Source organism: Prinia subflava, unplaced genomic scaffold (genome assembly GCF_021018805.1).
Source record: "Prinia subflava isolate CZ2003 ecotype Zambia unplaced genomic scaffold, Cam_Psub_1.2 scaffold_98_NEW, whole genome shotgun sequence".
NCBI lineage: Eukaryota > Metazoa > Chordata > Aves > Passeriformes > Cisticolidae > Prinia > Prinia subflava.
Window position 1 is genome coordinate 33,074 of NW_026961105.1, and position 13,597 is coordinate 46,670.

The following is a 13,597-nucleotide window of genomic DNA, read 5'->3' on the forward strand; positions in this document are numbered from 1 at the left end:
GAAAGCAGAGGGCCAGGTTTGGATGCAAAACAACTTTATTGAGTCTAAGGAAGGAAAGGAGGTGGCTCAAAGAGGACACCAGGAGCAGGAACTGGGGTGCAGAAGGGGTGTCCATTTGCCTGGCCTGCAGAGGGACAGAGAGAGGCCAACAGGTCCCACTAGGCTGGCATTGGGTGGTGGTGACAGGAAAGGAAAGGAAGGGAAGAGATTGGAGGGAAGCAACTGTAAACGAAGGGCACAAAGCCATTTTTCCAAAGATTCATCTTCAGTGCAGCTGCACGTTCTGAGGTTGTGGAGGTTCTTGGTCAAGGATGTTGCCAGCGCATTTAGCAGGGGGGACAACATCTGCTGCCATAGCAGTTGGTGATGCAGGAGATGTCAAAGCCCCCAGAGCTGATGGGCACTCCTCCACAGCTGAGGATGTTGCCAACAGCAGCAGAGGTGGAGGATCCCACGGCGGTGTTCTGTGGGGAGGAGCTGAGGATGGGGCCGGGCAGGGTCACCAGCACAGCAGGCGGCTCAATGACGACGTGGGAGCTCTGGCACTGCCTGACACAGCACTCATTGCAGCTGCTGGCCAGCGGGCAGGGGCCGCAGGGCTGGCAGCAAGGGTCACAGGGACGGCAGCAGGACATGGCTCGGGGTCACAGGTGCACCTGGCACAGAGGGCAGGGACAAGCAGAAAGTGAGGACACCTCAGGAAGCAGCACTGCACCCAAACCCCCTGCAGCCAAGGCACCTCCTGGCCCACACTGCATTGCCAAGCTCCAAGGCCAGGAGCCACCTCAGCCAAGTGCCAGCCTCTCTCTGTCTGCACAACACCTTCTCTCCCCTGCCCTCTCCCAGCAGAAGAACCTCCCAGCCCTGTGCTACGACCGCCCCTCTAAGCTGAGACCTCCAGCCAGGAAAGAGCTGCTCTTGAAGCACCACCAGGAGAAGCGAAAGAAGCTTCCCACTCACCTGATTCTTGAGAGAAGGAGGTGAGAGAAGTGGATGAGGGAGCAGAGACTTGGGCTGCCTTTTATAGCACTCCTGCCCCTGCCTCAGGCCCAGAGGTACTTTAGTGGAAGTGATATTTTTCTGACCAGACAATGTCAAATGTGCACCATCCCAGCTAATGGTAGGGGCTGTGTCCTAGTTTCCTGCACTGTGGCCTCTCTTTCCTGGCTTCTGCCCTGTGCATTCCTATCTGAAGTGTTCTTCTTCGGCCAGGATGTGCGGCCCAAGAATTTCCAGGATGTGAAGACGTGAGAGTAGGCAGAATTCTTGGATTATGGTCTGGTGGCGTTCCATATGGCCACGTGATGTGTCTTGAATCCTCCCTACTGGGTGAGCCTTCAGTCAACAGCCCACACTTTTTTTCTCTACCTCATTACTGCTCTTGTTTTTCGCTGTGCTTTCTTTCTGTCCAGGACCCACAGCAAGGACACTTCTCCCAGAAAAGTTCTGCTCTACCTCCCTAGGGCCCCTTCTCCAGACACCCGCAGGTGTTTTTCACTACATGTTCTTATGAAGAATCCTTGGTTGTTATTACCAGCTTTGCTGATTGACCTAGGCTGGACAGCCAGTGCCCTCCTGCCACTCTTATCACTCTCCCTTCTGGGGTGAACAATGACAGGTAAAAAAGAAGGAAAACAACTAGAATATTAAGATTTATAGGTCCACTTAAACGTATTCAAAAGATTGTGCATATGGTACTAAACTGGAGAAAAAGCCCCAACACTTCTTATCCTCTACTTCCAATCAGAAAGTTCTATCTGGCCACTTCGCAGGAAGCAGAGCTTGAGCACATGCAGTGGTGTTACTTGGAGGCAAACATTGCCAGTAATAAATGCTCACCCCTGTTCCTCCTTTCCTTAGCTGATGTGTCTGAGCTCATGTCATATGGCATGGAACATTCCTTTGACTCAATTTGGGTCAACTGCCTGATGCACTGCCAGGATCTTGCCCTCCCCCAGCTCCAGATGGGGAAGGGAATGTTGGAGAGACAGTGCTGGTGCTGTGTGAGCACTGCTCAGCAGCAGCCAAGGCACTGGAGTGTTACCAGCACCTTTGTAACTCCCAGAGCAGAGCCCAGCCCTGCCAGGGCTGCTGTGGGCAACATGAACTACATCTCAGCCAGACCCAACACAGCCACAAGCCTTGGCTGGCTCCAGGGGCATCCAGCTCTCCGTGTTTGAGACAGACACATCAGCCCTTATCTCCTACATCCATCCACTGGGATGGGACAGTGTCTCCCTGTCCAGGCCAATGCTACCACTCAGACTGGTGCTGAGTGAGGCAGGGGCCAAGACCTTACAACAAATGAGGGGATGGAACTGAAGGGATCACGGTACAGATATTGCCTTGCTCTGAGTGGTAGGATAGATGTTTTGGGTGCCACAGGGACATTCAAGAACTTTGTTTCCTTGGGAGAAGAAGCAAACATCATTCTCCACAGTACCTCCTTCCAGGTAGTAGTAGAGAATGATAAATTCTCCAATACGCCTTACAGGTAAAGGTAGACAATATAGTTAGGCCAAACAAATCCAATTTACAATCCATATTTACAAAGTTTGCTTTGTGAGAAACCAAAACACACGAGGAAGCCCTGCTTCCTGGGAACTGGCCAGCCACCACTTACTCAGGGAAGAAGGCCATGAATTCTTTTCTTTTCCAGTGTACTTGTGCATGCATAAACTTGCGCTCTTTGTTTAGCACAGTGCCTTCTATCAGGATTGAAGCTCTTCTCTGTCTGATTTTATCTTGTCTTCCCATCAGAGAAAGGGGAATGATAGAACAGCTTGCTGGGCACCATTCATCCTGCCAGGGTCCACAGACCACAGCCCAGGTAATCCAGCCCAGGGCAAGAGCAGGAACCAGCTGGAGAAGCGGGAATGGAGTGTTGACCAAAGGGAGATGTATTAGAGGGGAAGCAAGACCACAAGGAATACCTTATGTCCCCAACCCATTCCCAAAATGGACCAGGAAATCAGGCTGCACGGGAAAACTCATGGGATGTCCCAGAGAGATGAGGGAGAGATGAGCAGGTATACAGGAGGAATGAGAGTGATGGCCTGAGTACATGGCCACAAACAAAGCCACAGGAATGACACAGGTTCATGTCATGTGCATGCCTGGAATGCCACCAGACCATGATCCCAGCCTTCTGCCTACTCTGACATCTTCATATCCTGGAAATACTTGGGCCTCTCATCCTGGCCCTAGAAGAATTCTTCAGATAGGAACGCACAGGGCAGAAACCAGGAAATGGAGGCCACAATTCAGGAAACCAGGACACAGCCCCTACCATTAGCTGGGATGGTGCGCTTTGTGGCCTGAGCTTGTCATAAAATTATGCCTTCCACAAATCTGCCTCTGGGCCTGAGGCAGGGCAGGAGTGCTATAAAAGGCAGCCCAAGTCTCTGCTCTCTCATCCACTTCTCTCAGCCTCCTTCTCTCAGGAATCAGGTGAGTGCGAAGCCTCTTCTTCTTCTGCTGCTGCTTCAAGACCAGCTCTTTCCTGGCTGGAGGTCTCAGCTGAGAGGGGCTGTGGTAGCACAGGGCTGGGAGGTGCTTCTGCTGAGAGAGGGCAGGGAAGAGCACGTGTTTTGCAGACAGAGAGAGGCTGGCACTTGGCTGAGGTGGCTCCTGGCCTTGGAGCTGGGCAGTGAAGTGTGGGCCAGGAGGTGCCTTGGCTGCAGGGTGTTTGGGTGCAGTGCTGCTTCCAGAGGTGTCCTCACTTTCTGCTTGTCCCTGCCCTCTGTGCCAGGTGCACCTGTGACCCCGAGCCATGTCCTGCTGCCGTCCCTGTGACCCTTGCTGCCAGCCCTGCGGCCCCTGCCCGCTGGCCAGCAGCTGCAATGAGTGCTGTGTCAGGCAGTGCCAGAGCTCCCACGTCGTCATTGAGCCGCCTGCTGTGCTGGTGACCCTGCCCGGCCCCGTCCTCAGCTCCTTCCCACAGAACACCGCCGTGGGATCCTCCACCTCTGCTGCTGTTGGCAACATCCTCAGCTGTGGAGGAGTGCCCATCAGCTCTGGGGGCTTTGACATCTCCTGCATCACCAACTGCTATGGCAGCAGATGTTGTCCCCCCTGCTAAATCTGCTGGCAACATCCTTGGCCAAGAACCTCCACAACCTCAGAATGTGAAGCTGCACTGAAGATGAATCTTTGGAAAAATGGCTTTGTGCCCTTCGTTTACAGTTGCTTTCCTCCAATCTCTTCCTTTCTCTTCCTTTCCTGTCACCACCACCCAGTGCCAGCCTAGTGGGACCTGTTGGCCTCTCTCTGTCCCTCTGCAGGCCATGCAAATGGACACCCCCTCTGCACCCCAGTACCTGCTCCTGGTGTCCTCCTTGAGCAGCCTCCTTTCCTTCCTTAGACTCAATAAAGTTGTTCTGCATCCAAATCTGGCCCCCTGCTTTCTCCTTCCTTGTGTGGGAACTCTTCCAGTCAGCTCAGGGCAAAAGGTGGAGGAACTCAAGGGTGGACACTCCGTGGTGCATTTTACCTTGTGCCTTTTCCATTGGAGCTCACAAACACATCCCTGGCTTCCCCAAAAAAGTCCCCATCAGGAGAAGATGATGGCAAAAACTCACAGGAGTGGCATGGGAAACAGCAATGCCTGGACAAAGTCAACGACCTCCTCTCTTCCAACTCGTGTCTGAAATTAGACTTCTGCTCAGCTTCCCACAAGACAGGCAGGGCTAAAAGCTTTCACAGGCTCAACTAAGACTTGGGACACATCCAAAGGCATCCTCCCAACGTTCTGGAGGATATTTCTCCTTCTGGCAGTGTTGAATAGGCGCAACTCTCTGATTTTCCAGCCTGCACCTGCCAGACACAGTCAAACGATTTTCTCCATGTGCCTCATTCTCTTTGACAGAATAATTTCCCAGAGTTCCTGGCTGAGGACACAGGCCTGTGTAGAAACAGGACTGCCTCATCCCCACAGAGCCAGCAGAACACTGTAATCTCCAAGCTTCTCCATGAGGCAGGAGCAAGGAGCCTGGGAATAAGCCGAGTACCCCAAGGCTGCCTGGAGGTGGCATCAAAGGGATGGCCTGGGTTTGGGATTGTCCTGGAGAGATGGGAGTGCCGTGGCCCAGTCCAGGTTGCAGCAGAGAAGCAGCTGGGGCCTGAGTGTGTGTGAGGGGCTGGCACTGGTGAGCAGGGAAGTGCCTGTGGGGCTTGCAATGGCTGGGCTGAGAGGTGAGCTCAGGCCCAGCTGTGGACACACAGCCAGGGGCACTGAGACATTGCCAGCCTGCCCAGCTGTGCCCAGAGATGAGCCCAGACGCACAGAGCCCGGCACACGGGCACAGGCACACGGGCACGGGGCTTGCACACAAGTGCCCTGCCCTGAGCACAGCCATCCCCGTGGAGGCCAGAGGCTCTCAGGGGCTGTTGCCACGAGAGCACAAGCACAGGCATGTGCAGACACTCGCACACACTGGGCCACAGCCACACTGCCATGCACATGATTGTGGGGGAGCACATGGGGCAGAGGCCGTAGCAAGGGATGGCACTGAGGATGCTGGGGAGGTCCCCGGACACATCAAATTCAGGGCACTGCAAGCAGGGCTGAAGCTCAGGCTGCAGTGCTGCAGGAGTCTCATGGATTGTGAAGGCCAAGGAGGAAGGCAAAGAGGTTCTAGCTCGAGGGCTAGGCATACAGGAGAGTCACTGGGTGACAAACTAATGACTGGAGGGCTGGGAACAGATGAGGCACTTCCAGTCAGCAGGAACATTAAATATGCAAAAGAATGCCTCAGAGTGACATGATCGGACTCCTTGTGATCCCTTCTGCTCAGGTTCATGTCTTCTTATCCACTCTGAAAATTCTTTGCCCCAGGAATCTCACATACCAGCACTCAGAAAAATTAACTGTCAGGGAATAGGAATGACGTAAGCCAGGAAATGCAAAGTCATTGTAGAGGGGAAAAAACAACTCATGCCATGCCATTCCCAGAGATCTTTCCGTTCATTTGGGATCATGCAGGAATATCGTCACCTGTGCAGCATGGACTGTGGGCCCTGAGGCACTGTGGGGCCAGCATAAAAGGCAGCCACACTGGTGGCTCTCTCAACCATTTCTGTCACCTCCTTCTCCTTGGGAACCAGGTGAGTGCAAGTCCCTTTCTCCTCCACACTCTCTGGGACGGCATTGATCTTTCCAGCCCTTGTTCCTGCTCCTTGTTCTTGTGGGAGTGTTCTGCACTGGTGGTGGTGTGGGCACAGGGGAGACCGTGTGCTGTGGCCAGAGGCTGAGGTTGGGCTGAGGTGCTGATTTGGATGCAGCTTAGGCAGGAGCACGGCTGGGCCTGGCTGAGCTCAGAGGGGCCGTGCTGAGCTGCGGCAAAGGCTCCCCAGTTTGGGGCTGCAGAGCCTGGAGCTGCGCAGGCAGCAAGGCCTTGTCTTGCTGGGAGGGCCTTGTCTTGCTGGGGGTGCCTTGCGGGCTGTGTCTGAGGTGTGCGTGTGCTCTGCTTCCTCCCTGCCCTCTGTGCCAGGTGCAGCGCCAGGCCCCAGCCATGTCCTGCGCGGAGAAGTGCCAGCAGTGCCGGCCCCTGCGAGCCTTGCTGCCAGTCCTGCGGCCCCTGCCCGCTGGCCAGCAGCTGCAATGAGTGCTGTGTCAGGCAGTGCCAGAGCTCCCACGTTGTCATCCAGCCGCCTGCTGTGCTGGGTGACCCTGCCCGGCCCCATCCTCAGCTCCTCCCCACAGAACACTGCCGTGGGATCCTCCACCTCTGCTGCTGTTGGCAACATCCTCAGCTGTGAGGGAGTGCCCATCAGCTCTGGGGGCTTTGACATCTCCTGCATCACCAACTGCTATGGTGGCAGCAGATGTTGTCGTCCCTGCTAAAGATGCTGTGGCCAACATCCTCCGGCAAGATCCTCCCAAGACCTCAGAACATGGTGCTGGAATGAAGTCAGAACTGGAAGACAGTGGATTTAGAGCTTTGGACTGCTGTTTCCTTCTTCTCCTGCTCTCTTTATTCTCTTCCCTTCCTTTCCTGTCACCCACCACTCATTGCCAGGTCCTTGTGGACCTGTTGGCCTTTATTCCTCTGCAGGCCAAGAGACACACACTCCAGCTGCATCTTCGTGGCTGCCCTCTGGTGCTCCCTGTGATCATCCTCCTTTTCTTCTCTTGACTCAATAAAGTTCCTTTTGCATTCCGACCTGGGCTTCTATGTTCTCCTTCTTTCTGGCACAACTCTTCGAGTTTGCTCATTGGAAAAAGGCCAGAGAAAGCAGAGGGTTTCAATCCCCGCAACATTCTTTTGTGCTATTTATGTTGTTCCCTTTCCATTGGAGCTGAGAGAGATGTCCTTCTGTCTGAGTGTGGTGACACATTGCAATAACATGCCCAGAATATTTCTGGAAGCCTCAAAACCTGGAAGCTTGCAAGAGCAGGTTGGACAGAGGTTTGAGAAAGCTCCGTCAGTGCGCTGCATTAGCGCCCATCTGTTGAGGGCAGATGGAGTGGAAAGAAATGGTCTTCAAGTTGCCTTCCAGCCCAACCCATTTCCAATGAAATCTGCTTTCACAGAGGCATCAGCAGTGTGACAAATGAGCTCAGTGTTCAGCAGGGCTGAATCCCCCTTGGACTCAGTTGGGGCTGACTCAGTCAGATGTGCCAGGAGCCACTCTACCCTTCTCACAGAGCCCATTCCTGCAGCTATATTTACAAAGTTGGCCTTTGTGAGCAACCACAACACGAGAGGAAGCCCTGCTTCCTGGGAAGTGGCCAGCCACCACTTCCTGAGGGAAGTAGGCCATGAATTCTTTTCTTTTCCAGTGTACTTGTGCATGCATAAACTTGCGCTCTTTGTTTAGCACGGTGCCTTCTATCAGGATTGAAGCTCTTCTCTGTCTGATTTTATCTTGTCTTCCCATCAGAGAAAGGGGAATGATAGAACAGCTTGCTGGGCACCATTCATCCTGCCAGGGTCCACAGACCACAGCCCAGGTAATCCAGCCCAAGGCAAGAGCAGGAACCAGCTGGAGAAGCGAGAATGGAGTGTTGACCAAAGGGAGATGTATTAGAGGGAAAGCAAGACCACAAGGAATACCTTATGTCCCCAACCCATTCCCAAAATGGACCAGGAAATCAGGCTGCACGTGAAAACTCATGGGATGTCCCAGAGAGATGAGGGAGAGATGGGCAGGTATACAGGAGGAATGAGAGTGATGGCCTGAGTACATGGCCACAAACAAAGCCACAGGAATGACACAGGTTCTTGTCATGTGCCTGCATGGACTGCCAGCAGGCCATGATCCCAGCCTTCTGCCTACTCTGACGTCTTCATATCCTGGAAATACTTGGGCCTCTCATCCTGGCCCTAGAAGAATTCTTCAGATAGGAACGCACAGGGCAGAAACCAGCAAATGGAGGCCACAATTCAGGAAACCAGGACACAGCCCCAGCCATTAGCTGGGATGGTGCGCTTTGTGGCCTGAGCTTGTCATAAAATTATGCCTTCCACAAATCTGCCTCTGGGCCTGAGGCAGGGCAGGAGTGCTATAAAAGGCAGCCCAAGTCTCTGCTCTCTCATCCACTTCTCTCAGCCTCCTTCTCTCAGGAATCAGGTGAGTGGGAAGATTCTTCTCCTGCTGCTGCTGCATTAAGAGCAGCTCTTTCCTGGCTGGAGGTCTCAGCTGAGAGGGGCTGTGGTAGCACAGGGCTGGGAAGTGGTTCCGCTGAGAGAGGGCAGGGAAGAGCACGTGTTTTGCAGACAGAGAGAGGCTGGCACTTGGCTGAGGTGGCTCCTGGGCTGGGAGCTGAGCAGTGAAGTGTGGGCCAGGAGGTGCCTTGGCTGCAGGGGGTTTGGGTGCAGTGCTGCTTCCTGAGGTGTCCTCACTTTCTGCTTGTCCCTGCCCTCTGTGCCAGGTGCACCTGTGACCCCGAGCCATGTCCTGCTGCCGTCCCTGTGACCCTTGCTGCCAGCCCTGCGGCCCCTGCCCGCTGGCCAGCAGCTGCAATGAGTGCTGTGTCAGGCAGTGCCAGAGCTCCCCACGTCGTCATTGAGCCGCCTGCTGTGCTGGTGACCCTGCCCGGCCCCATCCTCAGCTCCTCCCCACAGAACACTGCCGTGGGATCCTCCACCTCTGCTGCTGTTGGCAACATCCTCAGCTGTGGAGGAGTGCCCATCAGCTCTGGGGGCTTTGACATCTCCTGCATCACCAACTGCTATGGCAGCAGATGTTGTCCCCCCTGCTAAATCTGCTAGCAACATCCTTGGCCAAGAACCTCCACAACCTCAGAATGTGGAGCTGCACTGAAGATGAATCTTTGGAAAAATGGCTTTGTGCCCTTCGTTTACAGTTGCTTTCCTCCAATCTCTTCCTTTCTCTTCCTTTCCTGTCACCACCACCCAGTGCCAGCCTAGTGGGACCTGTTGGCCTCTCTCTGTCCCTCTGCAGGCCATGCAAATGGACACCCCCTCTGCACCCCAGTACCTGCTCCTGGTGTCCTCCTTGAGCAGCCTCCTTTCCTTCCTTAGACTCAATAAAGTTGTTCTGCATCCAAACCTGGCCCCCTGCTTTCTCCTTCCTTGTGTGGGAACTCTTCCAGTCAGCTCAGGGCAAAAGGTGGAGGAACTCAAGGGTGGACACTCCGTGGTGCATTTTACCTTGTGCCTTTTCCACTGGAGCTCACAAACACATCCCTGGCTTCCCCAAAAAAGTCCCCATCAGGAGAAGATGATGGCAAAACTCACAGGAGTGGCATGGGAAACAGCAATGCCTGGACAAAGTCAACGACCTCCTCTCTTCCAACTCGTGTCTGAAATTAGACTTCTGCTCAGCTTCCCACCAGACAGGTAGGGCTAAAAGCTTTCACAGGCTCAACTAAGACTTGGGACACATCCAAAGGCATCCTCCCAACGTTCTGGAGGATATTTCCCCTTCTGGCAGTGTTGAATAGGCGCAACTCTCTGATTTTCCAGCCTGCACCTGCCAGACACAGTCAAACGATTTTCTCCATGTGCCTCATTCTCTTTGACAGAATAATTTCCCAGAGTTCCTGGCTGAGGACACAGGCCTGTGTAGAAACAGGACTGCCCATCCCCACAGAGCCAGCAGAACACTGTAATCTCCAAGCTTCTCCATGAGGCAGGAGCAAGGAGCCTGGGAATGAGCCGAGTGCCCCAAGGCTGCCTGGAGGTGGCATCAAAGGGATGGCCTGGGTTTGGGATTGTCCTGGAGAGATGGGAGTGCCGTGGCCCAGTCCAGGTTGCAGCAGAGAAGCAGCTGGGGGCTGAGTGTGTGTGAGGGGCTGGCACTGGTGGGCAGGGAAGTGCCTGTGGGGCTTGCAATGGCTGGGCTGAGAGGTGAGCTCAGGCCCAGCTGTGGACACACAGCCAGGGGCACTGAGACATTGCCAGCCTGCCCAGCTGTGCCCAGAGATGAGCCCAGACGCACAGAGCCCGGCACACGGGCACAGGCACACGGGCACGGGGCTTGCACACAAGTGCCCTGCCCTGAGCACAGCCATCCCCGTGGAGGCCAGAGGCTCTCAGGGGCTGTTGCCACGAGAGCACAAGCACAGGCATGTGCAGACACTCGCACACACTGGGCCACAGCCACACTGCCATGTTGCCATGAATTTTCCTGGTTTGCTAAGCGTTCATATTAAAGGAGAAACGTGCAGTTTCTCACGCTGGTGAATTGTAAACACAGGACCATGTTTTGTAAATATTGGCAATGTTATGAATACTTTCTCCAAGACAAGGGGAGGTTGAATGACAGCCTCCTGGACCAATGTGACAGGAGAGGTGGCGATACCCTTCTCCAATCCATGGTCACCTTGCCACAGATATATAATGGAAAAATAAACTAAGGGCAGGGTCTTCTGCCCTGCTGCTGTTGATGCACCCAGATCTGTGTCCCCAGTCTGTGTTCCTGGTTGGGCCTCCACGGTGATAACTGGCGCCTATACGTGGTCAAGTTGCAAGCTAGTGAGGAAAGAAAAAAGAAGAAAAAAAAAAAAAAAAAAAAATCTGCCTTCTACAGCTGCAAAAAGAAGAAACCCACGATGTTCTCAGAGGAACGATTGATGATGGAACTGCTCCACTCCTTTTTGTTGTCCTGTGACGCTGACTTAACCAGGAAACACGTGAGAGAACTATTTAGCTGGGGAAAGAAACTTGGAATTTTTTATACTGCTGAAAAGGCACTTTATATTGGCCCATGGAAAACCCTGGGGGAAAAACTTTTTTTATCCGTTCTGAACGGAAATAGGAGAGCTAGCGCTCTCCTAGGGATCTGGGGAACAGTCTTCCCACTTCTAAAAGAGGCTGGAGAGGACTTTGAAGTTGATTCTGGGTTTTCGACACAGAGCAGAAGCTCCCCTGCGAGCTCCGTCGCTTCTGACGAGGATTGCTCTGATACAGGGTTGGAGCCGATGCAGGAGACCCCCACCCCCATGTCGGGGGTTGGGCGCGCCCAGCGGGGTTTTTGGAAGGGCGGGGAAGCCTTTTTCGGTCCGCTCCCCGCGCGGTTTGCCGGGCGGGGAGCTGGGGTGCCGAGGGGTCGGAGCGCTCGGCCTCGGGTCCCACGCCGAGCGCGGGGGATCGCCCGCGCCGCCCCGGGCCGCCGTGCCGCGGCGACCCCCCCGCTGCCCGCCACCGCTGCGGGGTCCGCCCTGCAGCTGCCGCGCGGAGCCGCGCCGCCTCGGGCCCCCTGCGGGGAGCCGGGGGGGCCGCCGTGCGCGCCGCCCCCGGCGCTGCCGGCGCCGCCCCCTGCCGCCGCCTCCCCGGCCCGCCCCGCCCCGCCGCGACCTGCTCCGCGCAGGATTCGGCAGGCGAGAGCGGCGGGGACGGCCCCTCCTTGCCCCGTCCCCCCGCCGCGCCAAATGCTGTGCGCGGGGTCGCCGCCGCCGGCGGTCTGTGCGGTGCCCGCAGCGGAGCCGCCGCCGCCGCCCACCGCGCCGCGCCCCGCCCCACGCGTCCAGTGCCGGTCCGGCGCCGCGGGGGAAGGGCTGGGCGCAACGCTGCCCGCCGCTGCAGGGCCCTCCGTGCCGTGCGACCCCCCCCGCGCCGCCGCGCGGCACCGCCGCGCGTCCCCTCCCTGCCGCTCGGGGAATGCCCCCCCGCACCGAGCGGGAGGGGCTCTCGGCTGCCGCTGCTGCCGCCGACCTGGCCACCGACCCATCGGCTGGCCGGGCAGGAGCTGAAGGCTGTGGCCGATCGGCCACGCCCCCCCTGCCCAGCGCGACAATCACCCCCCCCGCTCAGAGAGGAGTCTGAGCGAGTCACTGTCCCCCGCCCACCCCCCCTACGGGGCCGGGTCGGCTGTGGGAGATGATAACGGGGCAAAAGCGTTGTCTGATGTGCACGCTTTCCCTGTCGTGAAATCGGATGAGAATTTTAGTCCGCAGGTGAACCAGGCTGCTGACCTAAGAGAGCTGCTGCCTGAAGATGCAACTTTGCCCGAGCCAGTTCAGGGACCTGTGGTTTTGGTTCCACAGCATCATAGCCATGATGACCCATCATGGGCAGTCCCGCTTCCCTTATCAAGGGACGTGGCAGAAGATAATATAAGCTTCACTGAGGCAATTCAATGGATCAGTGCAGAATTTGAGAATCTAATCTTTCCTTATGTAATAAGAGGTCTTGCAACAATGATGCTTGAACCTCAACAGGTTTTTACCTTTGAAAGAAATTGGAAATTCCTAGCTGGACAAATGGCTGTCGAAAATAGCCACCTGCCTCGAGATGATCCCTTGTTTGGGGTCGGAGTTGACCTACTTATGGGGAGGAGTCAATATGCTTGCCCTGATGTGCAAGCTGGCCTTTCTTTCATTGTTTTAGATTCGTGCAGATACATAGGGATATCTGCATTGATAAAAACCAAGTTATCCTTCTCCCCAAAGGAAGACTTCTTAGACATAGCACAGAAGCCAGAGGAAGCTTTTAATGAATTTATATCGCGTCTGATGCAATTTTTTAAAGACGAGAGTCGAGGATGTAACTTTGACAATGATAATTTTGGAGCAATTAGCAAGAAGCCATGCTAATTCTGCTTGCCAGAGGCTTCTGGAAACCATTCCAGAGACTTCTACTCTCCTGGAGATGGTCCAGACCTGTGCAGTTCTAAACACCTGTGATTCTATGGTGATGACCCCAACGGCTGCTTCACAGCCGGCAGAAAAGAGGCAGAATGATGGACATGAGACACAGGCAGATATTCAGCCTAGTGGAGAACAGGAAAAGGAGGCACAGAAAGTGACTCCCTTGTTTTTCTGCGCACAAGGTGTGGGTCCAGACCATACTGCAGAAACATGCGAGGCAGTGGGTCATGCTGAGCCCACGCCAAGCCCGAAAACTCGGAGGCGAAGAAAAAGACGAAGACGTCAGGGGGACGAAACAGTTTCCCAAGCTCTAGAACAAGAGCAAAATTCTCTGGCTGGTGTACAGCCATCATCTCAAGTGTAGGAAGTGTTGATGTTGCCACATAGCTATGGTCAGTTTTCCTTGGACCTTGCAGTGGGTTTCTACGTCCACATCCTATGTTGCATGCATTCTTTGAGAAAAAGTCAATTGCTCAATTTGTGTTTTCTAAGTTCTCTATCCTCAGGTTCTGGGATCTTTGCCATGGAGGTGGCCGCTGA

General features: G+C 55.0%; 1 protein-coding gene and 1 pseudogene across 1 annotated transcript; one reads left to right on the forward strand and one right to left on the reverse strand.

Annotated features, from left to right (window-relative positions):
* Window positions 1-326: 326 nt before the first annotated feature.
* LOC134546481 (feather keratin Cos2-2-like) lies at window positions 327-635 on the reverse strand. The gene has a single exon (XM_063389289.1). It carries the CDS (start codon window positions 633-635, stop codon window positions 327-329), a length of 309 nt encoding a protein of 102 aa, XP_063245359.1.
* A 2,323-nt stretch (window positions 636-2,958) lies between these two features.
* On the forward strand, window positions 2,959-4,081 carry LOC134546511 (feather keratin Cos2-2-like; annotated as a pseudogene).
* The last annotated feature ends 9,516 nt before the right edge of the window (window positions 4,082-13,597 follow it).